Here is a 22194-nt window from a genome sequence, read left to right as displayed (position 1 = left end):
TTAATCATTATATGGGGAACTGCGGTGAGGCACGCTTCCCAGGAGTTTTCCTTTGGGCAATGAATCAATCGCCCCAGTTGAACAGACGGATGTCGACCCAGCATTTATGTTGTAGGCAAAGATTAATCGATTGTATTTAGCTAAAGACTTGAAGCTGCTTATGCAATTTTAGTAAATAACTGACAGGCGCTAAACTGAACGATGACAGACATTCTGAAGGGACTCGAAAAATGGAAAAGAAACGGCCTAATCTGTGCTGTGAAGGAATGCCAGAAATAGTCTTTCGACAATTGCATCAAAAACCCCTTGAGCTCGCTTCCACGAGCACAAATAACACGATACTTCCGCTTTTAATCATTCTAGCATATTTTTGTTTCACTGAACAAAACTGAACCTTTCACAGTTAACTATTCCAATTTTTAATACATCTTTAATGATTCTCATTTACAAAATCATATTTCATTATAAATGGACAATTTAAAGTATATAAACTTTTAATATAAAAGAAAATTCTCGCTTTTTCATCATTTTAATTATTATCTTTTTCAATATATTTATCTTTTTAATTTATAAAATGCTCACAATACATTTCAAAATATAAATCAGTAGATTCAAGAAAATAACACTTGAAAAGCGGACAAGCTACTTCCTCATTTTTTCATAATTTAATTTAAATATATCTAATGCAAATCAAATAATTGCAGCTTCTAAATGTATCTCATTTGAATTAACATTAATTTACATTAAAGTTGTTACTTAAAAATGAACTGTAAAATTCAAATCAAAGCAAAGAAGCAAAATTTTTAAATACATTTTCGCTAAATTTGTGAAATTTATTTTACAGAAATCTGCATCATTTTGGTTCTGAGTACATTTAAATAAATCTGACGGATTTACTTTATCAATATATTCATCAGTGATTAAATTTAATCCATTGACAAATGTATTTTGTAAAGTAAGAATAAATCTGAAACTAAATTATCGCGCTGAATAAGGAAACAAAAGAGAAGTTAACCAACAAGTTATCATTGTTGAACAAACAGCAATTACATACATTTGTAATTGGTGAACAGAAATTTTCCAACGTAGAACTTTCTCACATGATCGATTTTTAAAATATCACAAGAATATGCAAAAGCCTAACCTCATCTGAATACAACTAATTAATGTTTTAAGGAAAAGTGTTTGCGCAAATGTTGCCACTGGCATGGCAAACAACTCCAGCAGATAAAGATCAAGCAAAATTTACTGACATCGGCATTTTAAGCCCACGTTAACAATTTTCAGCCAATCACATTTGCATATGTTTTACAATTCTGTTCAATAATTACTATTAAAAATGCTTGTCCATGTCCGCTATGAATTCAACAAGCAAAATTTTTTCAAAAATTACTTAAACTAGTATAAAATTATAATTCATCTTAAAATTCACTTACAACTTAATTTCAAATGATGTTTCATTAAAGAATTAAACAGAAAAAAGGAAAAGTCCTTTTTAAGAGATATTTTATCTACTCATCTTATAAATATTTTATTATTTTAAAGTTTCATAAAAGAAAGTCTTATATTGTAATTTTCACTATTTCAAACATTTTAATTTATTTATTTAAATTTCAAACAAAAATTAAATAACGTCATATAAAATCATACTCACAGTCAATTCAAATCTGACATATGATTATGCATTCAAAAATTAGCTGCTAAATTATACAGCACTACATTTGAATCTATGCTTAAATTTATCATATTCATCCACTTTACAGTCATGTCTGCTGCTTACTGAAAATGGCATTTTATTAGTTATATCATGAAATCCCATGTTTCAAGACATCTGAATTACTCAAACTAAAAATTATCTTTCTTCATGCTAAAAGCTTATAATAACAAATTGTTATTATAATAATGCTATTAACAATAACTATTTTGAAGCTATATAAATAAAAAATACACCTACTCGTCATTTTCTATACCGTAATGTTTGAACATAACTGCAGTTACTTCAATGAGAACTTTCCAAAATATATAAATGATTGAATCATTACATAGTCATAGCAGTTTACAGTGTACAAATATTTTCATAAAATAAAATAAATAAAATAATTAAAAATAGATATATCTGCAGAAAATTGCATAAACTATAACTAATACTACTAAACTGACGATTGCAGCATTACTATTAGAATTGTTCTTATTATGTTGGTTTTATTCTTTGCACATTTTAAAGTAATCAGCAATGTTATTTGCAATATTTTGTTATTACATATTTGTTGATTTTTACAAATAGCCATTGAGTAAACAGTTAATTAAAGTTTGTAATTATGCACAAAATATTCAATAAGTAACATAATTTTTAATTTTAATATGAATTAATATGCTGAATTAAAAGAGAAAATAATATGCAGATGATGTAGTTTCATGTTTCAAAAAATTCCACATTTACACATAGAATTATGTTCAATTTTTTAACGAATTCCGCACCAAGTGATATACAGTGCTCTGTTGTATTAAGAACATAAAACGAAAAAACTTCAGTGGGACAAAAAAAGCTTCAACTCAAAATTCAAAAATAGTTAAATTGCAATCTGTGCAAATTCGATATGCACAAACAGACATTCAGAGATTCAAATATAAACTGCATTCTGATAATTTCGCAAAGAATAAAGGCTCTTCATATTCAAAGGAATGTATTGTTTTCCACTCATCATTAAACTTAAAAGGCACATTCATATCCTTTGCACAAATATAGAAGAAAAGTTATGAAAAAATGGAAATAAAGTTCAATGAAATAAAATATACTGAAAATATTTCTGACATTTTCATCAAAATAAGGCTGTACAATAAAAGTGTGAATTTATTCATAAATTCGATTAAAGAAATAAATTTCCTTTTGTTCATCTAAATAATTTCAATTTTAATGTTAATAAACTAGAAATGCCAATATAATGCTGCACTGTGTAACTTATGCCAAGTAGAAAAGATTATCCCAATCAAGTGGTGACCGTTTTAATCAAACTGCCAATCAATTTGCAATTATTGGTAATTTAACTGGCATTTATTGAAATTACTTAAATAAGAAAGCAGACAACTCGTTATAGAAAACGTTTACTAGAAGCTAGCTCATAATACATGCCATGAATCAATTATCCTTTATTTAATGGTCCTTTAATACAAACTAAGTATACTTAACGCCGACCGCTTACAGACTGTCCATTATTAATAATGTTTTCAGATTTTAATTTAATTTTTTGTTCACTCAAATATCATTCATTAAAAAATAATCAATCATTATAATATTATTAAACAGGATTGCAAATACTGATAGACTCTAAGAGGCCGGATATTATGAAAATTATGCCAATCAAAAAAAACTATGACAAAATTCTGCTTAAATATTGTTGTTTTTAGTTATGTTTAAAACATTTTTAATGTTCAGTTATACAGTACTTTAGAAAGACAAAAATAGCATCCTAACTAATTGAACTATTGAGAATTGAATATTTTAGGTTCAGTGATACATTGCATACAGACCATCCAAAGAAGAAAAAAGAATAGCAAAAAATTTTTCACTGAGGGTATTTGTTACAATACAATGTTGCGTAATGAAATTTTTTACATTTACACATAATTGTTTGTAAATCAATAAAATTGATTACTTTGATTGATTACAATTAATAGTTCAAAGTAAACAATTGCATAACTTCCAATACCTGTGCTAGAAATGCATGGCAAGTAAACATAACACCAAAGCATAAGTAATAATTTCATTCATTTATTCACAAGTTCAACATAATTTTCATATGAAACAAAACACTGTTATACATATGTACTTGAATGAATTTTCATGTTTAAAAGTCTTATGTATATAAATGAACAAGCAAAAATAAGTAAATGCAGATCATGCAAAATCATTCACAGTAGATTGAAGAAAAATGAAAAATATCACACTTACAATTTCTTGATTTAACTAACGATGACAGTATTTTATTCAGTAGAATTTATGTAAATTTAATTTTTGCAGTTGTCACAGTTGTGTATAATTGAAAAAGTTGAAAAAAGATTCATCATTGCTGTTCTTTGCATATCCACTGCAAAAGAGGAACCATATAATGTTGAATCACCTAATGAACTTTTGAAAATTGAGAGAAATTCAACACTGCATATGTAAATCAACTACCAATTAGTACAAATAATGAATGTTTCCATAGTTTGATAACTTCGGCAATTATACTTCAAAAGAATTTATATATTATTGCAAATTTCAAAAGAAAATTATTAAAGAAAGTAATTTTCTTTTCCACTGAACTTGTTATTATAATTTCTTCAATATACGCTCAGCAGAATAATTCATCAACAACACCAAAAGGTGCTGCAACTAATGTAACATTCAGTGATAATTATTAGCATTGTACAAAGATGTCATTGTGCAACTTCAAGAACTGCTGCTTCATGGAAAATTAAATATCAAATAATAATTATTATTGAAAACGATCGACTATAATAATATTCAGAATAAAATTTAAATTTAAATTTAAATGTTTAACACTATCTGATTTTGCAATTGGCTATAACAGGATTTGCAAAAGCTCATCAAAGCATTTATTCCCCATCACACAAATGTATTTGTACTTTATAAAAAGAAAGCAAACAAATAAACAAACATTTTTTTCAAATTCTGCACATGTTAAAGAGTATGTTATTGTTAGATGATTTTTCGTTCTTTTCTGTTCTTCAATGCCAGTGTAGAGAAAAACAATTTCTTCTTAGCATCGTCAAGATGGGAAAACTAAAACCAATTGAAAAGCTGCATAAAATGTATTAATAATATATTTTTCTAGAATCAAAAGCTTATTTTCCATTTCTCAAGATTCCATTTATCCCACTTGACAGCACTGAAGTTTCAGGTGATGGAAATCGTTTAGTTTAGGCAGCTTTGTCGTAGCTAATCTATGTAATACAATCCCATCATTCATTATTTAACACTGCTACCACGTCAAGCTGACTGACACTGCATTGAATTTTAAGCTAATTGATTAGTGCATGGCTTAATTTTGCCCCACGCAGCTTACAGTTTTACAATCAATATAAATAATTCATGCTTCTCAACTCTGTCGATGATCTTGAAATATATCAAACAAACAAATGTAAAACTGTTCGAGTAGTGGAGTCGTCTTCAATCTGGCAAAATCCTATTACAATATTGAAAAGCTAAACATCGTTTGTTTATTGCATGTTCACAAATTCATCTTTTACTATATTATACACGCGCATGCAAAATACTGTGAATTTATCATTTCGCTTCTCTATTTCATTAGTGAGAGAATTTTTGACATCTTTTGGAGAAATTTTTCATTCTGCGTTAAAGCCTTTTGCATTTACTTAAAAATGCTACAATTAAGTGCAAAATTATCCGAACCAATTCAACAGCTTTAAAATCAATTTTAATTTATCTTTCTCCAAAATTCTTTGCAAATACAAAATTGCAATTTTAACTGAAGAAAAAATGAAAGCTATTTTTCTGCACTTTAATTTAAATCACGCACAATATAGAAATATCCAAATACTTTACTGCTACTTTTCAAATGCTAAGAAAAATAAAGATATAAAAGGTCATAATTTTAATAATCACGGTACTGCTACACTGTTATAAACAATAATACTGCTTTACAATGATAAACAGAAAATAATGACAATGAAAAGGATGAGGAGGAGGAAAAGCAGCAGCAGCAGCAGCAGAAGAAGTAGAGTTTTGGAGAAGGAAAGAAGTGGGAAAAAAAATTTTCAAACCAACTTACGCGGCTCCATGAAACGTGAGAAAAGTGATCACTGTACAGACAGTTGAGCAGATTCACAGCCGTCCAAGCAACATTGAAGCTTTACAGGTGTCATGAACAGAAGTCATTGTGAAAAGATGAAATTGGTCGACAATTCAGCCATCCATTGGTAAAAAGCAGATCGATCTGCGTAATGGAGTGTGAAAGTGGTCTCAAGAAAGCTCCGGACCTCCCGTCAGGCTGACAACAGTTGGATGTCGGATTTTGACAAAAACCACTAATTGACCCCCCTCCCAAACACTGACATCCCTGAAGAACATATGATTGTAAAAAAAGACAAACTAACTGATTAGCATACTGAGATTTTACACGCAACTGCAACTGGACGTATTTTAATGCTTTGGACAACTTGAAATTGTAAAACATGTCCACCTGAATCCAACAAGGCAGCATCAATACGCGCATATATTATTAAAGTCAATGAAAGAAGATTAATATTAAACAATGTTCAGCAGGGAGAATCCACCGAATACATTCGAAATTATGTCCAATTAAAATTGCAATATGTTGTTGATAAATGAATTACATAAAGGGTGATTTGCCGGTATTTATGCTGTGAATAAATGCAATTTCTTTTTATCAAACTACAATCAATGATGAACAAACAATAAATTTATATTTTTATACTGATCATCAAAAGATATTTTTATACTGTTCATCAAAAGATATTCATAGAAATTATCACATTTTGAACTTCAAAATCTGTTTCATAGAAAATTAGTCAGCCAATAACAAATAAAAATGCACATAGAATTGTGCAAATTACATAAATATTTAAAAAAGTGCTTTTTTCAAAATTAAATTAAACACAACAAATAAAATTTCAATTCTGCAATTCAAAAGTGAATTCATTTCACTCTTAATTAATACGGTATTTTTTAATTGAATTTTGTAACTTCATAAGAAAAGAATGTTTCTAAACTGCAAAATGAATTAATTTTAAAAAATGAAAACTACTGAATTCAGTATAGATTAAATGTTATTAAATATGATCTTCACAATCGAAAAGGGAATAAATTCCACCCTGACTAATCTCATATCACCGCTTTGATCAAAATGTTGTGCACAGCTTCAAAAGTAAATGGATGTTGAAATTTTCCAAATTCTTCTAAAATCTTCGATTTAAAAAATGTTATTTTAAACACACAATGTTGGCATGAATCTTATCGCATAGCACCTTCAGCATTTGCTCATATTTTTTTTGGTTGTTTTAAAGAAAACAATCAGCTTTGAACAAGTACAGGCTGGCGTGCGATAATGCTTAATGCTAATTTTCAGAGGTTACGAGAGAATTCTTTTTGTTATTAGCACTTTAGCAATGCATCAGCTTAAATCAATTTCTGCTAAACATTTGTATTAATGGCTTTCCCCCGTCGTTTGCATTAATTTTTGTTAACGTTGAAATAACCGAATCGAAATGAAGAGGACAATTTACTTAAATTTACACAATTAAAAATTTACTTTTGTCAACTAAATGCTCGTCAAATTCTTGCTCTGGGCAATAATTAAGCTCACAGCGATTAGCCACAGTAAATTATAACGAACGAACAGCTAGCCGGATTATTTAATTGGATTTAAATGTATAAAATTTCAGCACGGCACAATTCGGTTGTCAAGAAGAACACAAAACTTCCAAACAACGAACAATAAATACATCAATCTTTTTCAAAGGTTCACGACGAAAAGATTATCCCCTTCGGTCGATTCAACGCATAATAATTACGTATCAATTTTCCACAATCGAAAAACCATTTCCTATATTCAATATGTAGAAAAAATAAAATATTCCCTAATGAAATTATATATATCGAATTACAAATACTGACTGGTCGGTCCACTTGTTCGTTGTTAGTAATAAAGTTGAATACACACTGTTTGATGGAAATATTTGAGTTGAATTTTGAGAAAAAAATGCAAATTTCATCAAATCAAGCATGGTGAATTATTGAAAAAAAAGTGATTTATAACATGATCAAGTAAATAAATAAATAAATATGCAAATAAAAACAAATACAAACCTGGAATTTTGAAGAAAATTTTCATAACCCTGTAAAATGAATTTAAAAAGAAATTGAATTAATTTTATACAACTGATGTTGAAAGTTCACAGCTGCTTATCACATGTTGATTCAAGTTCATATAATATTTGCATGCCACAAACAGTGAAAACAACAAATGCTAAAGAAATAGAATATAAAAAAAGAAGAAAGCAAATCATACAAACAAAATCAAGCAACATACATTTCGTTTACGTAGAATAAAGATTATTGTTTAAGAACCAAAAAAAACCTGGACGGTGTTGTAATAATTTCACTTTATTATTATTATTATAATTTTTCATTGATATTCGCTTATTCATTTGACAAGCAGAAAAGTATGAAAAATAAGCTGTGTCATTTGTTTGTAAGAGTGTATCTGCGAGTGTTGTTGTTGGGTTTGTGGAAGAAGAGTTGAAAGATGTTGTTGAGCAATGAAGCAATGAGAAGCGACCCAAGTAGAAATATAAAAGAGCGTTATGGAGAGGAAAATCAGTGAAAATGGAATGGATAAAAAAGGCAACAGGAAATATAGACAACAACGCTTACTCACCTTCCATGCTGATGAGGATGCGGATTGTTTGGTGTGGTCAGAAATGAGAAAATTTGTTCACAGCTGACATGATGCTCGCTTGTTGGAGCGGAAGCGGTAAAAAGCGACAACAACACTAAAAGGCGGGTTTCAGAGTGAATTTGTCGTGTGAAGTCATGTCATCAATTAGTTGCTGTGTAGTTAAAAATGAAATGTTGAAAATGATTACTAGCCAAGCATCAGCTAAGCACACACACGCACAAACACATGGTAGGCTATTCAAACAAGAACAATGTTGTCCAATCAATCATTGAAAACGCACAACATGCTCATGAAAATGATGCATGCAGCAAGCCTGAAAAGAATCTTATTAAACGGATACCCGTCAGCAACTGCAGTGAAAAATTAGAAAGGGCATATATATATATGTGTGTGTGTGTGTGTGTGGAGGTACAGCTATAAATTGGAGTCTCGTCCTTGCATGCCAAAGCAGAAAATGAACATATCCCCGCAGCCGTGATCAACCATGAATTTATAAAGCAACCCAAAGTCCATGTGTCGACTGCCTGGCTGAGTTGCAAAATTCAATTCTTCAAAAGTTCCAAATTTTCGCACAAACAAATTCGAATCCTCCTCCTCTTCTACGTGTTTGAGTGAAATTTTCTTCCATGTCCATTTGCGTACCTCTTTCCAGAATTGGATACAATCCCGCCGATCGCCTTCCACGCAAACCACGCCCGGCTTGCCGGGCAAACAGAAACCTGTCAAATCCAACTGTTTAGCCAATTCTAGCATCCCTCTCCTTTTCACTTTATTATAAATGTGATGACTGTAAATCCAATAGCGGCAAAATACTTTCGATTCGTTCGGCTGTTCGCTTGTTTCTAAAACATCCGACCCCTCACCAATTGGTGCCACATCATCGGTGGGAATTTTCGTTTCACATATCCACTGTGCAATGTCGTACAAAAATGGAGCTTGAGCAAATTTGGAAGAGATGTACTGACGAAGTTGTACATTCAACGCATCCAACTTGTGACAATCCAACGATGAGCATCCAATCACCACAAGTGGCGGCTGACAAAGAGGATACGTGAAAGGAAGTTCAAAGGATAAAACCAACGTACAGTTCGTTTCATTCTGAAATTAATTTCAAAATTATCCCATCATCAATATTTATTCTCTTCCTATCTTTTCAAAATATATGCAAACATGTGCATTGTATTTTTATTCTTTTTCACTTCACATAAGTATTCAAATTCAAACTTGAAAATCAAATCTCTTTCTCTTCAAATGATAAAAACAATGAAATAAAAAAATTTACTCTCTTGTCAATAATTTTTTAAAAAAATGCAAACAAAAACTAAGGAAGCAAAAAACAGAGAAATAATGCACGTTCACACTTTCACGTCATCACAAATAATTGAGCTGAAAAACATGCAACTGACAATTTGTATGAAAAGAATAATCGAGGAAATAGCCAACTCCATCCAAAGAAGAGAAATAAAAAAAACGTGATTAATTTTTATTAAAACTAAAAATGAATTATTTTCATATTCACAAAAAGTATGCCGCAAAAAACATTTAAAAGTAATCGAACTTTACCGTTTCATAATAAACTTTATTATTTATTTCAAAATATCCAGCAGAACGTTCCATTACAATTGAAATATTTTTCACACCTAACACAATTCTTATCTATTTGACGATAAAATAATTATATGAAAAATCAAATTTCCTAAAATTCGGAGAAAACACTACCACACAATTATATATTGCAAATAATTCACAATTCAACCTTTAATACAATTAACTCAATCTGCACAGCATAACAACTTATTCAACTTATGCAAATGCATTAAAATTCTAATTCAAACTATTAAATACTTTAAATTCAGCAAATCAAAAGCTTGTCAGAATTTTCGTAAAATAAAAATGCAAAAAATATCATTCATTCAAAAATTCCAATTGCATTATACAATGGAATTTATCACACAGAGTCTAAAACTCACGCAATCAATCATCAACACTCATGCAAAAAAATCAGAAAGAGTCGCATAATTAAGTGTAGTTTGATAAAATAAACCAGCACATACATTATTCTCATTAAAAGCTTACCTTCAATTTAAGAGAAAACGAAACGGATTCCAGCGACGTATCTTCAAGTAATGCTGTTTCATTTACGACAAAAGCTTCCAATTTATTCAAATTTTCAATGTTATCAAATGTCAGTTCTTCGGGCTCACGAAACATGCTTCGTAAAACAGTAATCTCTTCTAGTTGCATTTTGAAACAATCCTTGCAACTCATAATAAAATAAATATAACCTACAATAAAAAGTAATATTGCAAACTTCCCGAAAAGAAACACATCTCATACTCAATATTTATTTCATTTATGTAATAAAATAATATAAAACATCGCTAAACTTAGCATTGCTTCATTTGAAATTTAAACAATGATTACTAGAAATTGGAATTTTTAAGACATACTGTAATTGGGATAAATCAAGTAAATTGTTTAAATTTATTTGCGCTTTGTGTTTTTTTATTTTCAGTTATAAATTATATATTTTTTTTCTTATAATTTCTACATAAAAATTTATTGAATTCACAAGGGAAGAAACTCTCTTTTAAAAATATAAAATCGAGATACAAAAATCAATGTTAACAAAGACTATGGTTTCTGATTGGAGATCATTCTGATTGGTCAAAAATGCATGCCGGAAAAAGTTATCAAAGCTGCTTTTGCACTACTGATTTATTGATATTAACGCTTCGCTAAATTTGCAAGTTTGCACACCTGAATTTGCGTATCGTTGAAAACATTTGCAGGAGAGAATATATTCTTCATAAAATAGTTCAGCATTCACAGGAATTCCCTCAAAATGCAAAGCTTGTTGCTAGGATGGCAATTTCTGCTCCAAGAATGTTCTACATGCTGTTGTTTTTCTCGTTGTGTGTTGCTCATCGCAAAATCCTGCATGCTTGCAGTATGTTTTGGTGAGTGATAAAGCTTTAAAAAGCTGAAATGGTTAGGATGCTTCATTCACAGAAAACAGAGCATAATTTTGATACAGTAACGGTTTTGGAAATTTCTCTTCTGCCATAATGAAATGCAGTATGCAAAACGAGACATTCCGTAAACGGGAACAGCAGAAAGATGACGAAGTGAAAGACAATGGATTGTGGAAAGGTGGCGCTTCATAAATGACACTTGTAAAATTAATCAAATTTTTCATTGTCACATAATTTTGAGATATTGATCAATGTCATGGCGGTTCACAGTATCCTCTAGCAATGCATCCGCCTCGTATATAAATCACTAAATATATACATTCTTAAGAAATAGTCAAGTGTTTCTGCTTTTCCGTTCTGTACATTTTGTTGCCCTTGTATTTCTGTGTTTTTCTTAACTTCTCTTATCATGTTCTTCCATCTGTGCAATAAAAAGTTTTACACTGAAATCGATTGCTATCAAAATTCTCATTGCCATTTTACACGGCAACCACATACAATTATATTAGTGGCACATTCTGGAGACGACAGGGTCTGATTTTGAATTTTCTGTTCTAAAGCAATATTATTTTCGCAACGTAAAATTTTGTAAATGCTTTTCATTCACTCTTCATTTTGAATAATAACGCAATGCGATTGTAATATATCACATCACACATGACAAAGGAAGCTTTTGTAAAATGTATTAGAATCATTGGGATTCTGAAAGAACTGGCGCCAATGCTATTAATTTCAAAGAAGTTCCTTTTCAATTAAACAATCACATCTTTGCAATGGAATTATTATTATACAAACATTTCAAGAGATAAGATGCTTTGTTTCAGTTAAATTGAAATTTTATATTATAAAATGAATTACAATATAAATAAAGAAAAAATTTTAATATGCAAATCGAAACAGTTTGAAAACTTTTCTGATAGACAGATTGCTTAATGAAGCTATAATTTCTGCCGGATTTAGAACAACAACTGTAGTTCTGAAAAAACATGTTGGAAAAACCCTTTTGGGGGCTTTGCAAAGCGCTTTAAACGTAGTGCCGATTTATCAGCCTCCTTCCAACCAATCTGAAGGTTTCCATCACTGGGAAATTTATCAATGCTGCCAATGTGCTCTTTGTTTTCATCGAACACTCCGGCTACTTCAGTTATTACGTAAGCATCGTCCGTATCATACGGTGTTGCTCTGTGTTTAACTTTAGTCTATAAAAAGCAATTGAAAACTTCTACTTTTGCTATGTACTATGTTCTACGTACGCTAATTGTTGCATTGTACAGCTTTTGAAGTTTATCTTCTTTGTCAGAATTGCTTAATTCCATGGTATCAAAAGCTTTTCTTAAAATACGATCTATTTCATCACCAAATGGCTTCTGAATTGGATTTGTAACAAAAACCTTTAAAAAAACAGAGTTACTAATTTGAAGTAATGTTTAATATATTAGCATATCAATTTCATATTTATTCTTTCTGGATTTTCATAATGTATGAGATCCTTATTTCTGACAGATTTATACTCTTGATATATGGCTATTAATTATCATGAAATGAATAATCAGAAATATCCAGTTTTAGTTTATGCATAAACATTTCATAATTTTGTCATCTCTTGACAATGCAGTATCATTTATAAAATATTGTTAATTTACAAAGATTTATCCAAAAGCAAATAAGTAAATAAGTAACTACCTTCGGGATTTCTATTGAATCATTTGCATTTATAAGAGATAGAACCTCAGTAGTTTTACCATTTTTCCTAAAATTAAAAAATTTCACTAAGCAGTTATTATATATTTATAAGTTTAAATACAAACATATACCTGAAAATAGTTACAACATTCATTTGAACTGCGCCCAAATGGGGTAGCATTCCAAGACCAGCAATACCTTGTCGCCCACGGTAATTATTACTGTGCTTTGAGCTGTATTGTAAAAAGTTGAAGTGCATATTATTCACATATGTATTGCAGCATTTCTGAAAAAGTTACTTACTTCGACTGCGGACGATTTCCAGTTGGTACGTATAGAATTGCATCATGAAACCAAGATGAAACATCTTCAGGAACGAATGTTTTAAATTTCTAAACTTTAATTTATTATTTGAGTAGTTCATGACAATACCGATGTTACCTCTTCTCCTGGATATCTGGACAGTTTGCATATAGATTTTTTCTTTGGAAATGATTCCTAAATTGAATTTGTTTATGCGTTGTTTTAGTAAGGGCAGAATAAGAAATAATTAGCTTTAAAATTAATAAAGTGTTATATATAGAGGCATCAATTTTTATGAAATTTGTCACAAATGACACACCTCCAAATGTACACTGCAGTATGCTCCAATAATTTTTTCTTCTGCAGAAGCGACTTTACTTAAAATGCTGCAGCTTAGAGGATGTTTATTTTCAACATCACTGCAATTCGTAGCAGGGCTTCCTTCGATAATCTTAACAGATTTATTTCATGTCAAATATTTTCAAATATTAAAGTAATCAATCGTTCAATTTTTATCTAGACTATTTGGCATAATTTGTAAAAGTTGATACTTATCTCATGCATTGATTTATAATTTGGATACAAATTTATAACTTTTACATGGCTAAGAAATTTCATGCATGCATACATGCATAGTTTTCATTTCGGTATACCAGTTGTTAATCCCGTATTTCAACAGAATGGTTATATTTGATATAAACTGCTTTTTAAAATAATAATCTTTTTCATACCGGTTTAGATTCACAGTCTGTATTCTGCAGTGTTACGGTGTACACGTTTGTTGTGTCGTCACATTTTTCTGCTTGTTGGACGGTTTTTAATTTCTGATACTGCTTATAAAGAAAACTGTATTCTTTTTGTATTAAGCGATTCAATTCAACCATCATCTTCTCAACCGACAGAGTAGCTTCAGTTCTACTAATCGGTATACCTTTATCACTTGGTGTTTTGTATAATTTTCCAAGGGGTTTTAATAATTTTTTCAGTTTATTCTCATCGAATTGACGCTCGTTTTGTAGCACGGAAATAGGAACTGAAAATGTCATTTCCTTCATTGCAACATTCTCATTGTCTGTAGAACATGTGCACAATTGAAAATTTACCTAAAACGAATAATTAATTTCTTAAATTGATTTACTGCATTTATTGAATTGCAATTTTTTTATAATACGCTTTCTTCAAACTGAAATCTAATAATCAACAAACTCATTGTGCAATAACTGAAAATTATTTCCATGACTGAAATATATAAAGATACAATCTAAAGATACAGTAAAAGAGAAGCATATTCATTAAAAATTTTCAATGAAAAGTAAGCAATCAGAATAGCATTAACATTTTCGATGTATAGTGTTACAAAAGGTAAAATGCAAAATTTCCTTAGATACTTACAAATGCAATAATGAATAAGTTTAATGTGATGCTGAACATTGTTGTTGCAAAAAACCAATAATAAGATATTGGTATGAATAATGAGGTATGAAATTTATAACTTATATAAGAATATTATGTTTAATTAATAGAACAGCTATCAAAACAATTTCAAACTGCGTAGGTTTGAACGTAACAAACAGCTTTTGAATTATTTTTGTGAGTAAGATTACAGGTCAAATCAGCTTGTTGCATTTATTTGTTAGCAAACGTTATTCTGCCTGTTTTTATTTATACAAACAATGTATTGGCATTATTGTGTAATATGCACCATTGAAAGCAATATAAACATCAAAGATAAATATTGTTTAAGAAAGGTGTCCATTTTAGACTATCCATTTTACCAGACTTTTGTCCAAGAAAGACTATCTATTTTATAGCGGTGCAAGAAATTTTACAAGTACGTTAGTTCAAAATCAGAACATTAAGCCGATGAAAATACATGTGGCAAAATTTTTCCATAACTCAACTACTTGTGAATAATTGCTACAAAACTTGTTATTTTCTCAATTTTCTATTTTCCTGTAAATATCATTATAATTTATTCTCTATATGCTGCACTTTTCATATCAATATTGCTTTAAATATTATAATTTGTTAAATGAAATGCATTTTTGTTTCCGACTTTTCTGTAAAATTAATTAAGTAGGAAATAAAACTTCTGGATATCATATCATTATGACAATATTCAGTGTGCTAAAAATAGAATGCTTACATTAGAAATTATTTTTAATCGTTAGATGAAAATGCTTGCTTTACGTTTATCAAATATTTTCCGTCCTAGCTGTATGGAAGAATTACAACAGTAGTATCGCCGATTTCAAATGGACATTCAACCTTATTGTTGTAAAATGCAAGTTAGACAAAACAAACATTAGCTACAGCGTGTGTTAAAGGGCTTAAATTCCTGGAATTGAATTTAAACAGAGTTTGCAGCAAAACCCAGTAATGTTTGCCAGAATTTAATATAAATGCAGTGACAAGTACTTTTCTAAGGAATCTGTAAAAAATCTGCGAAAATGGACAGTAGAGCAGTACAGCTGGTAGAAGTCAGTCAAGAGCGAGTCTAACAAGAGTACTGGATCACTGTGTATGTGATCCTGCTTGAGCATTCGTGGTGAATTTGTTGAGTAAAACTGTTTCTTTCCGATAATCATTTTGCTTAGTGCTATAAAATTTGTGCGGACTTATATTTGCGCATGCGCAGCAGCTATTACAAGGAAATAAAGAACCAGAAGAAACTCAATTATAATGTGGACGAATAGGAAACGCAAAATTCGAAATGAGGATGAATATTAGTGACTCCAGCATAACTTGAATCGGCGTAGTATAATTGAAAATCATTGAACTAAAAGATAATCACATAATTGGTATACTGTAATTAAATAAATTACAATTTTTTGAAAAGCAATTGCGAAATTAGTTTTCGACTGTTATTGATGAAATTGAACGTGCACATCGAGAGAAATTCAACACTGCATATGTAAAACAACTACCAAATAGTACAAATAATGAATATTTCTGTAGTTTGCTAACTTTGGAAATTATACTTCAAAAGAATTTATGTATTATTGCGAATCTCAAAAGAAGATTATTAATGAAAGTAATTTTCTTTTCCACTGAACTTGTTATCATCCTATCTTCAATATACGCTCAGCAGAATAGTTCATCAACAACAACAAAAGGTGTTGCAACTAATGTAACATTCAGTGATAATTATTAGCATTGTACAAAGATGTTATTGTGCAACTTTAAGTACTGCTGCTTCATGGAAAATTAAATATCAAATAATAATTATTATTGCAAACGATCCACTATAATAATATTGAGAAATTGGACTGAAATTCAGAATAAGATTTTAAATTCAAATGTTTAACACTATTTGTTTTTGCAATTGGCTATAATTGGATTTAAAAAAGCTCATGAAAGCACTTATTCCCCATCACACAAATGTAATTGTACTTTATAAAAAGAAAGCAAACAAATAAACAAACGTTTTTTTCAAATTTTGCACATATTAAAGAGTTTGTTAATGTTAGAGAATGTTGATTTTTATGTTCTTTTCTGTGCTTCAATGCCAGAGCAGAGAAAAACAATTTCTTCTTAGCATCCTCAAGATGGGAAAACTAAAACCAATAAAAAAGCTGCATAAAATGTATTAATAATATATTTTTCTAGAATCAAAAGCTTATTTTCCATTTCTCAAGATTCCATTTATCCCACTTGACAGCACTGAAGTTTCAGGTGATGGAAATCGTTTAGTTTAGGCAGCTTTGTCGTAGCTAATCTATGTAATACAATCCCATCATTCATTATTTAACACTGCTATCACGTCAAGCTGACTGACCCTGCATTGAATTTTAAGCTAATTGATTAGTGCATGGCTTAATTTTGCCCCACGCAGATTACAGTTTTACAATCAATATAAATAATTCATGCCTCTCAACTCTGTCGATGATCTTGAAATATATCAAACAAAACAAATGTAAAACTGTTCAAGTAGTGGAGTCGTCTTCAATCTGGCAAAATCCTATTACAGTATTGAAAAGCTAAACATCGTTTGTTTATTGCATGTTCAAAAATTCATCTTTTACTATATTATACACGCGCATGCAAAATACTGTGAATTTATCATTTCGCTTCTCTATTTCATTAGTGAGAGAATTTTTAACATCTTTTGGAGAAATGTTTCATTCTGCATTAATGCCTTTTGCATTTACTTCAAAATGCTGCAATTAAGTGCAAAATTATCAGAACCTTCTTGGTATGGCTTCCGTCTTCTTGATACTGCCAATCACACGCGGTCGTTCTTGCTGAAGTGCGTCTCATTTGCATGGCGGTCGTGCAGGCACTTCTGTAGACGCTGCTGCGTTTTCAGGTGATCCATCACGAGTTCGTACACACGGTCGATGCGCTCCCGGGTTTTCCGGATGTATTCCGGCAGCCCTTGGGTTTCTTGCTCCGGCGGGTTTTCAATCTGCACGTCCAACGGCAGCCCCAGCTCTCGGCCGAACATGGCGATCGCAGGTGTCACCCCCGTGCTCTCGTGAACGCTGCTGTTGTACGCCAGCATGACAAACGGCAACATGAGGTCCCACTGGTGCGGGTTTTCACGGACCATGATGGACAGCATATCGAGGAGCGTTCTGTTGAAACTCTCCGCTTGTCCATTCCCTTGCGGATGGTACGAGAGGATCGTGTCTTCCTGATGCAGAACAAGCGGCTCATCTCCATCATCAACGACGCTTCAAATGAGCGACATTGATGGCTGTGCAGGTAGTCAGGGGCGCTAAAGTACGCGATGTACTTCTCGACCAACATCTTGGCCACGGTACCAGCTTAAATGTTGGTGAGGGGGAATGCGGCCGTCCACTTGATGAAGCCATCCGTCAGGACCAGGACGTACTGATTCCAAAACGAGGACGTTTCCAGCGGTCCCAGGACGTCCACGCCGAATCGCTGCAGGAGGAATCCCGCGGTGATGACCTGCAATGGCGCACGGTTGTTCTTCGTCAGGGCGTTCCTCATCGCACACTGCATGTATGTGCGGCAGCATGCCTGCACGTCGCCGCTCATTCCGGGCAAGTAGAATCGGCTACTCACTCGTGCCAAAGTCTGATGCTCAACTAGTTGACCTGCGTACCGACTATCGTGCATGGATTGCATGACTTCATTCCTGAGGTTTCGCGGCACCATCACTTAAGCCCATCCTCAGCAGTGAGTCCGTGGCGAAATTGCCAGATGAGGCTATCCTCCTCCAGCCAACTGAGACGCTGCTGCCACAGCACGTGCATGTCGCGGCTACACTCCGGGGGGGGGCAGTCCACCAGCCAGCTCGGACCAAACAACCACTGCCGCAGTAGTCGGATCTCTGGATGTGCCTGCTGGGCGGCCAACAACTGTTCTCTGAAGCCCTGGGCCGCGTCTTCAGGTCAGAGTTTTGCAGCTTGGACTGCGCATGCACTGCCCCCCACAAGTTGTTCGCACTGTGAACAACTGGCGCGAGATAGTGCGGCGGCGTTGCCGTGTAGGCGTCCGGCTCGGTGTTCCACTTTGAAATCCAGCTCTGCTAGACTCTCCAGCCACCAGGCAACCTGCCCCTCTGGTTCTTTAAAATTCCTCAACCAGTGCAGGCAACTATGGTCCGTGCGCACCAGGAATCGCTGGTCATAAATATATGGCCGGAACTCGCGCAGAGCCCATACCAAGCAGAGCATTTCTTTCTGAGTCGCGCAATATACCAACGCTCCGCTTTGGTCAGCGTGCGACTTGCGTACGCCACAACTCTTTCCGTTTTCCCTTCACTCTGGCTCAGGACCGCCCCAAGGCCGTCTCCACATCGACAGTGAACTAACCATGGAAGTCAGGGTAGGTGAGGATGCGCGCCGATGTAAGGTGGTTTTTCAGCGCTTCGAAGGCGTACTGACAGGCTTTTGACCAGTCCCAATCAGCCCCTTTTTCCAACAGCCGGTGTAACGGGGCGGCGATGTTCACAAAGCCGTTGACGAACTTGCGGTAGTACGACGCCAGCCCCAGGAACTGCCGCAACTCCGTTACACAAGTCGGTGTCGGCCACTCCCGCATGGTGGAAGTTTTGTTTGGGTCCGTGGAAATGCCTTTCTCTGATATGATATGGCCCAAGAATGCCACCTTCCTCTTCATGAGCCGGCATTTCTCTGTCTTCACATTCAGGCCCACATCCCTGAGATGAAGCACCCCGCGCAGTCGGGCCGTATGCTCTTCGGCAGAACTGCTGAGTACGATGACGTCGTCGAGGTGTACCAGGCACTTGGACCCTACCAGGACTCTCAGGACCGTCTCCTTGAGTCTCTGAAAGGTGGCCGGCGCGTTGAACAGTCCAAAAGGCATCACTTTGAACTGGTACAGGCCATAAGGGGTGGAGAAGGCCGTCTTCTGTCGGTCCTCTTTCTCCCCCTCCACCTGCCAGTAGCCGCTTGCCAAGACCAAGGGTCGAAAACCACTGCGTAAATGCCAACGCATGCAACGTGTCGTCGATCCGAGGGAGCGGGTGGGCGTCCTTCCGGGTTACATTGTTCAACAGCCGGTAGTCGACACAAAACCGGCACGACCCATCCTCCTTCTTCACGAGGACAATAAGGGACGCACAGGGGCTGCTCGACAGCTCCACGACGTCTCGCCTCAACATTTTGTTCAGCAGGGATTCCACCTGCGTTCGCTGGTGGTGGGCGATCCGCCTTGGGGAACCCATCACTGGCTTGGCGTCGCCGGTGTGAATGGTGTAACGTATCACACTCGTCTGCCCGAGGTCCTCATCTGACATGGACAGCACGTCTGCGAACTCTCTCAGGATCGCCTCTAGCGTTGATCGGTGGCTACCACTCGTCTCCTACTCGCTGGCAACCATTTTCTCCATTGCTTTCCTCACCCGGCTGTGGGCCGTACGATCAAGCCTCGGGGATTCCGCTCTAACTAGGCAACAGCATGGGACTTCCCAAACGGAATGACCCCTGCTGCATCCTTAGACAGCCTGCCGTTGGGTCTGGGGTGCACCCATGGTACCTCGTGAAGTCACATCCAAGCAGAATCTTATGAGAAAGCCCCTTTATCCACAAAACGGTGTGCTGAACGATCACCGATCCCCCAAGTGTGATCTCGGTGACACACGCATTCGTGACCTGCAATTCGTCCCCGCTTGCGGTTTACAGCGGAATCGCGGGTTTCGGGACGTCCCACAGGGTCTTCAAGCCCCGCATGAATTTTTCGTCTGCTAGGGTTACCGCGGACCCAGTATCCACGAGCATGTTGCATCGCACACTTCCCACGGAGCCCTCCACAATCGGGGTTTCAATCTCAGGGTATCGTATGACAACAACGGGGAAGGTTCAATCAGTATTGCTTACCTTGGACGTTCGCTCATCACAGGGTGAAGCTTGGCAGTCTCTACTGATGTGTCTTCCACATGTCCAACACGCTCTGCGGTCTTTCTTCTTCCGCCGGCGTCGCTGTTGGGAAGGTGCTCTCTTCGCAGCCACAGGGATGTCCGTCATCAGCAGCTCCTTCAACTGCCGCACCACTTCCGCCAGTTCTTCTGCAACTTCATTCCGCGTCATCACCGTGGCGACTGCTGCCTCTGTGACCTCAACGGCTGGCTGCAGGTCTTCCTTGTCAGCAACTGCTTTCACAGAAGATACGCTCGATTTGAGCGTGGTGAGCTCTCTCCATCAACAATATTCATTCTTGTCGTGGATGACGACGACCAGAGACAAGGTGAGGAGAGAAAAAGAGCGATTGCGCGCGTAGGTATCGTATTAGGATCAATGATGATGGAATCACAACAAATTCAAATATCGGGGATACTGTACGTCAGGGAACTCAGGTACATGTACTTCTGTGTTGCGGTCAGGCGCTTTGAAAAGAATGCGAGCTGCCGCCAAGAGTTTTTCGCGGGCTGCTGGAGTACTGCGCCGATTGCGTGGTCGGACGCGTCTACCATGAGGGCGTAATCCGCTGTCGGTTGGGGGTGGTGCAGCATCGTGGCGTTGGTTAAGGCGTCTTTGGCGGCACTGAATGCTTGCAGTTGGTCATGTGTCAGGGTGATCTTCATCGAAGCTGCGGCCGATGCAATGGCGTCCAGGGGGGCTAGTGTGGTCGTGATGTGTGGGAGGAAACGCCTGTAGAAATTTACCATGCCGAGGAATCAGCGGATTTCACGTCCGGTTTTGGGTGCCGGGAAGGCCTTGACTGCTTGGACTTTGTCCGGAAGAGGTCGAATGCCGTTAGCATCGACGGTGTGGCCCAGAAAATGGAGCGACGGACGGCCAGAATGTATTTGTCCTTGTTCACCTGGATGCCATGCGCTTTGAGGCGCTGCAGCATTTTCTTCAAGAGAACAAGGTGTTCCTTTTCTGACGCGCTAGCAAGATGTCGTCGACGTAGACAAAGCAGTCCTCGATGCCTCTGGTGACGGTGTCGGTGAACCGTTGGAAACTCTGGGCCGCGTTGCGCAGGCCGAAGAGCATCTTGAGGAACTCGAAAAGGCCGAAGGGTGTTGTGATCGCGGTCTTCGCTATGTCTTGGGGCCGCATCAGAATCTGGTAGTAGGCGTGTGCTAAGTCAAGTTTTGAGAATATGTGCTTACCGTGCAGGTTGTGTGCGAAACCGGCTAAATGTGGCAGTGGGTACCGGTCCGGCGTTGTGCAGCGGTTGAGGGCGCGGTAGTCACCGCACGGTGGCCACTGTGCGGTTTGTTGCTTGGGTACCATGTGCAGTGGTGACGCCCAGCAGCTGTTCGACGGCCGTATTATACCTCGCCATAATAGGTCGTTGAAGTGTTCCTTGGCTACCTGTAGCTTGTGTGGCGGTAACCGTCAGGGCTTGCA

The 22194-nt window shown here is 35.4% G+C and overlaps 7 protein-coding genes across 7 annotated transcripts; 2 read left to right on the top strand and 5 right to left on the bottom strand.

The window, feature by feature from the left end:
* Positions 1–3750, bottom strand: Tsp_06434 (putative tagatose-6-phosphate kinase). The gene is made up of 4 exons (XM_003378455.1): positions 3708–3750; positions 1712–1779; positions 304–347; positions 1–154 (listed from the first exon to the last, which is right to left on the bottom strand). The coding sequence occupies exons 1-4, from the start codon at positions 3748–3750 to the stop codon at positions 1–3; spliced, it is 309 nt and encodes a 102-aa protein (XP_003378503.1).
* Positions 3751–5882: 2132 nt separating this feature from the next.
* Positions 5883–6236, bottom strand: Tsp_06435 (hypothetical protein). Its single transcript, XM_003378454.1, has 2 exons — positions 6114–6236; positions 5883–6080 (listed from the first exon to the last, which is right to left on the bottom strand). The coding sequence occupies exons 1-2, from the start codon at positions 6234–6236 to the stop codon at positions 5883–5885; spliced, it is 321 nt and encodes a 106-aa protein (XP_003378502.1).
* Positions 6237–8855: 2619 nt separating this feature from the next.
* Positions 8856–14833, bottom strand: Tsp_06436 (RWD domain protein). The gene is made up of 11 exons (XM_003378453.1): positions 14795–14833; positions 14134–14505; positions 13722–13853; positions 13541–13597; positions 13403–13491; positions 13231–13332; positions 13100–13166; positions 12670–12807; positions 12477–12615; positions 10518–10726; positions 8856–9539 (listed from the first exon to the last, which is right to left on the bottom strand). The coding sequence occupies exons 1-11, from the start codon at positions 14831–14833 to the stop codon at positions 8856–8858; spliced, it is 2028 nt and encodes a 675-aa protein (XP_003378501.1).
* A 1246-nt stretch (positions 14834–16079) lies between these two features.
* Tsp_06437 (hypothetical protein) lies at positions 16080–17146 on the bottom strand. The gene is given in 4 exon segments (XM_003378452.1): positions 16080–16181; positions 16197–16208; positions 16828–16959; positions 17057–17146. The coding sequence occupies 4 exon segments, from the start codon at positions 17144–17146 to the stop codon at positions 16080–16082; spliced, it is 336 nt and encodes a 111-aa protein (XP_003378500.1).
* A 413-nt stretch (positions 17147–17559) lies between these two features.
* On the top strand, positions 17560–18098 carry Tsp_06438 (hypothetical protein). The gene is made up of 2 exons (XM_003378451.1): positions 17560–17703; positions 17778–18098. Exons 1-2 carry the CDS (start codon positions 17560–17562, stop codon positions 18096–18098), a joined length of 465 nt encoding a protein of 154 aa, XP_003378499.1.
* Positions 18099–18625: 527 nt separating this feature from the next.
* On the top strand, positions 18626–19187 carry Tsp_06439 (hypothetical protein). The gene is made up of 2 exons (XM_003378450.1): positions 18626–18938; positions 18967–19187. The coding sequence occupies exons 1-2, from the start codon at positions 18626–18628 to the stop codon at positions 19185–19187; spliced, it is 534 nt and encodes a 177-aa protein (XP_003378498.1).
* A 93-nt stretch (positions 19188–19280) lies between these two features.
* On the bottom strand, positions 19281–22077 carry Tsp_06440 (conserved hypothetical protein). The gene is made up of 4 exons (XM_003378449.1): positions 21954–22077; positions 21501–21906; positions 20716–21007; positions 19281–20168 (listed from the first exon to the last, which is right to left on the bottom strand). Exons 1-4 carry the CDS (start codon positions 22075–22077, stop codon positions 19281–19283), a joined length of 1710 nt encoding a protein of 569 aa, XP_003378497.1.
* Between the last annotated feature and the right edge of the window lie 117 nt (positions 22078–22194).

The sequence above is a fragment of the Trichinella spiralis genome, assembly GCF_000181795.1.
Source record: "Trichinella spiralis strain ISS 195 chromosome Unknown Scfld4, whole genome shotgun sequence".
Taxonomy (NCBI): domain Eukaryota; kingdom Metazoa; phylum Nematoda; class Enoplea; order Trichinellida; family Trichinellidae; genus Trichinella; species Trichinella spiralis.
The sequence above is the reverse complement of the archived record's forward strand: the minus strand, read 5'-3'. Positions and strand labels throughout refer to the sequence as shown.

Bases quoted from the DNA above. Each gene is read 5' to 3' on its own strand.
- Tsp_06434 (XM_003378455.1), bottom strand. From the start codon at position 3,750: ATGCTTTGGTGTTATGTTTACTTGCCATGCATTTCTAGCACAG. The intron at 1,780-3,707 runs GTATTGGAAGTT...TGCCATTTTCAG, and splicing joins GCCATGCATTTCTAGCACAG to TAAGCAGCAGACATGACTGT. The intron at 348-1,711 runs GTATAATTTAGC...AATGATTAAAAG, and splicing joins ATAGATTCAAATGTAGTGCT to CGGAAGTATCGTGTTATTTG.
- Tsp_06435 (XM_003378454.1), bottom strand. From the start codon at position 6,236: ATGCGCGTATTGATGCTGCCTTGTTGGATTCAGGTGGACATGTTTTAC. The intron at 6,081-6,113 runs GTTTGTCTTTTT...TATGTTCTTCAG, and splicing joins CTCAGTATGCTAATCAGTTA to GGATGTCAGTGTTTGGGAGG.
- Tsp_06436 (XM_003378453.1), bottom strand. From the start codon at position 14,833: ATGTTCAGCATCACATTAAACTTATTCATTATTGCATTT. The intron at 13,333-13,402 runs GTAAGTAACTTT...TTTACAATACAG, and splicing joins GGAAATCGTCCGCAGTCGAA to CTCAAAGCACAGTAATAATT. The intron at 13,167-13,230 runs GTATATGTTTGT...TTTTAATTTTAG, and splicing joins AATGTTGTAACTATTTTCAG to GAAAAATGGTAAAACTACTG.
- Tsp_06437 (XM_003378452.1), bottom strand. From the start codon at position 17,146: ATGAATGATGGGATTGTATTACATAGATTAGCTACGACAAAGCTGCCT. The intron at 16,960-17,056 runs GTGGGATAAATG...TATTGGTTTTAG, and splicing joins TGAAACTTCAGTGCTGTCAA to TTTTCCCATCTTGAGGATGC.
- Tsp_06438 (XM_003378451.1), top strand. From the start codon at position 17,560: ATGCTGCAATTAAGTGCAAAATTATCAGAACCTTCTTGGTATGGCTTC. The intron at 17,704-17,777 runs GTTTTCAGGTGA...GTATTCCGGCAG, and splicing joins ACTTCTGTAGACGCTGCTGC to CCCTTGGGTTTCTTGCTCCG.
- Tsp_06439 (XM_003378450.1), top strand. From the start codon at position 18,626: ATGTCGCGGCTACACTCCGGGGGGGGGCAGTCCACCAGCCAGCTCGGA. The intron at 18,939-18,966 runs GTTCTTTAAAAT...CAACCAGTGCAG, and splicing joins CCAGGCAACCTGCCCCTCTG to GCAACTATGGTCCGTGCGCA.
- Tsp_06440 (XM_003378449.1), bottom strand. From the start codon at position 22,077: ATGGTACCCAAGCAACAAACCGCACAGTGGCCACCGTGCGGTGACTAC. The intron at 21,907-21,953 runs GTAAGCACATAT...GCCTACTACCAG, and splicing joins TTTCGCACACAACCTGCACG to ATTCTGATGCGGCCCCAAGA. The intron at 20,169-20,715 runs GTAAGCAATACT...TCAACGCTAGAG, and splicing joins GTGATGAGCGAACGTCCAAG to GCGATCCTGAGAGAGTTCGC.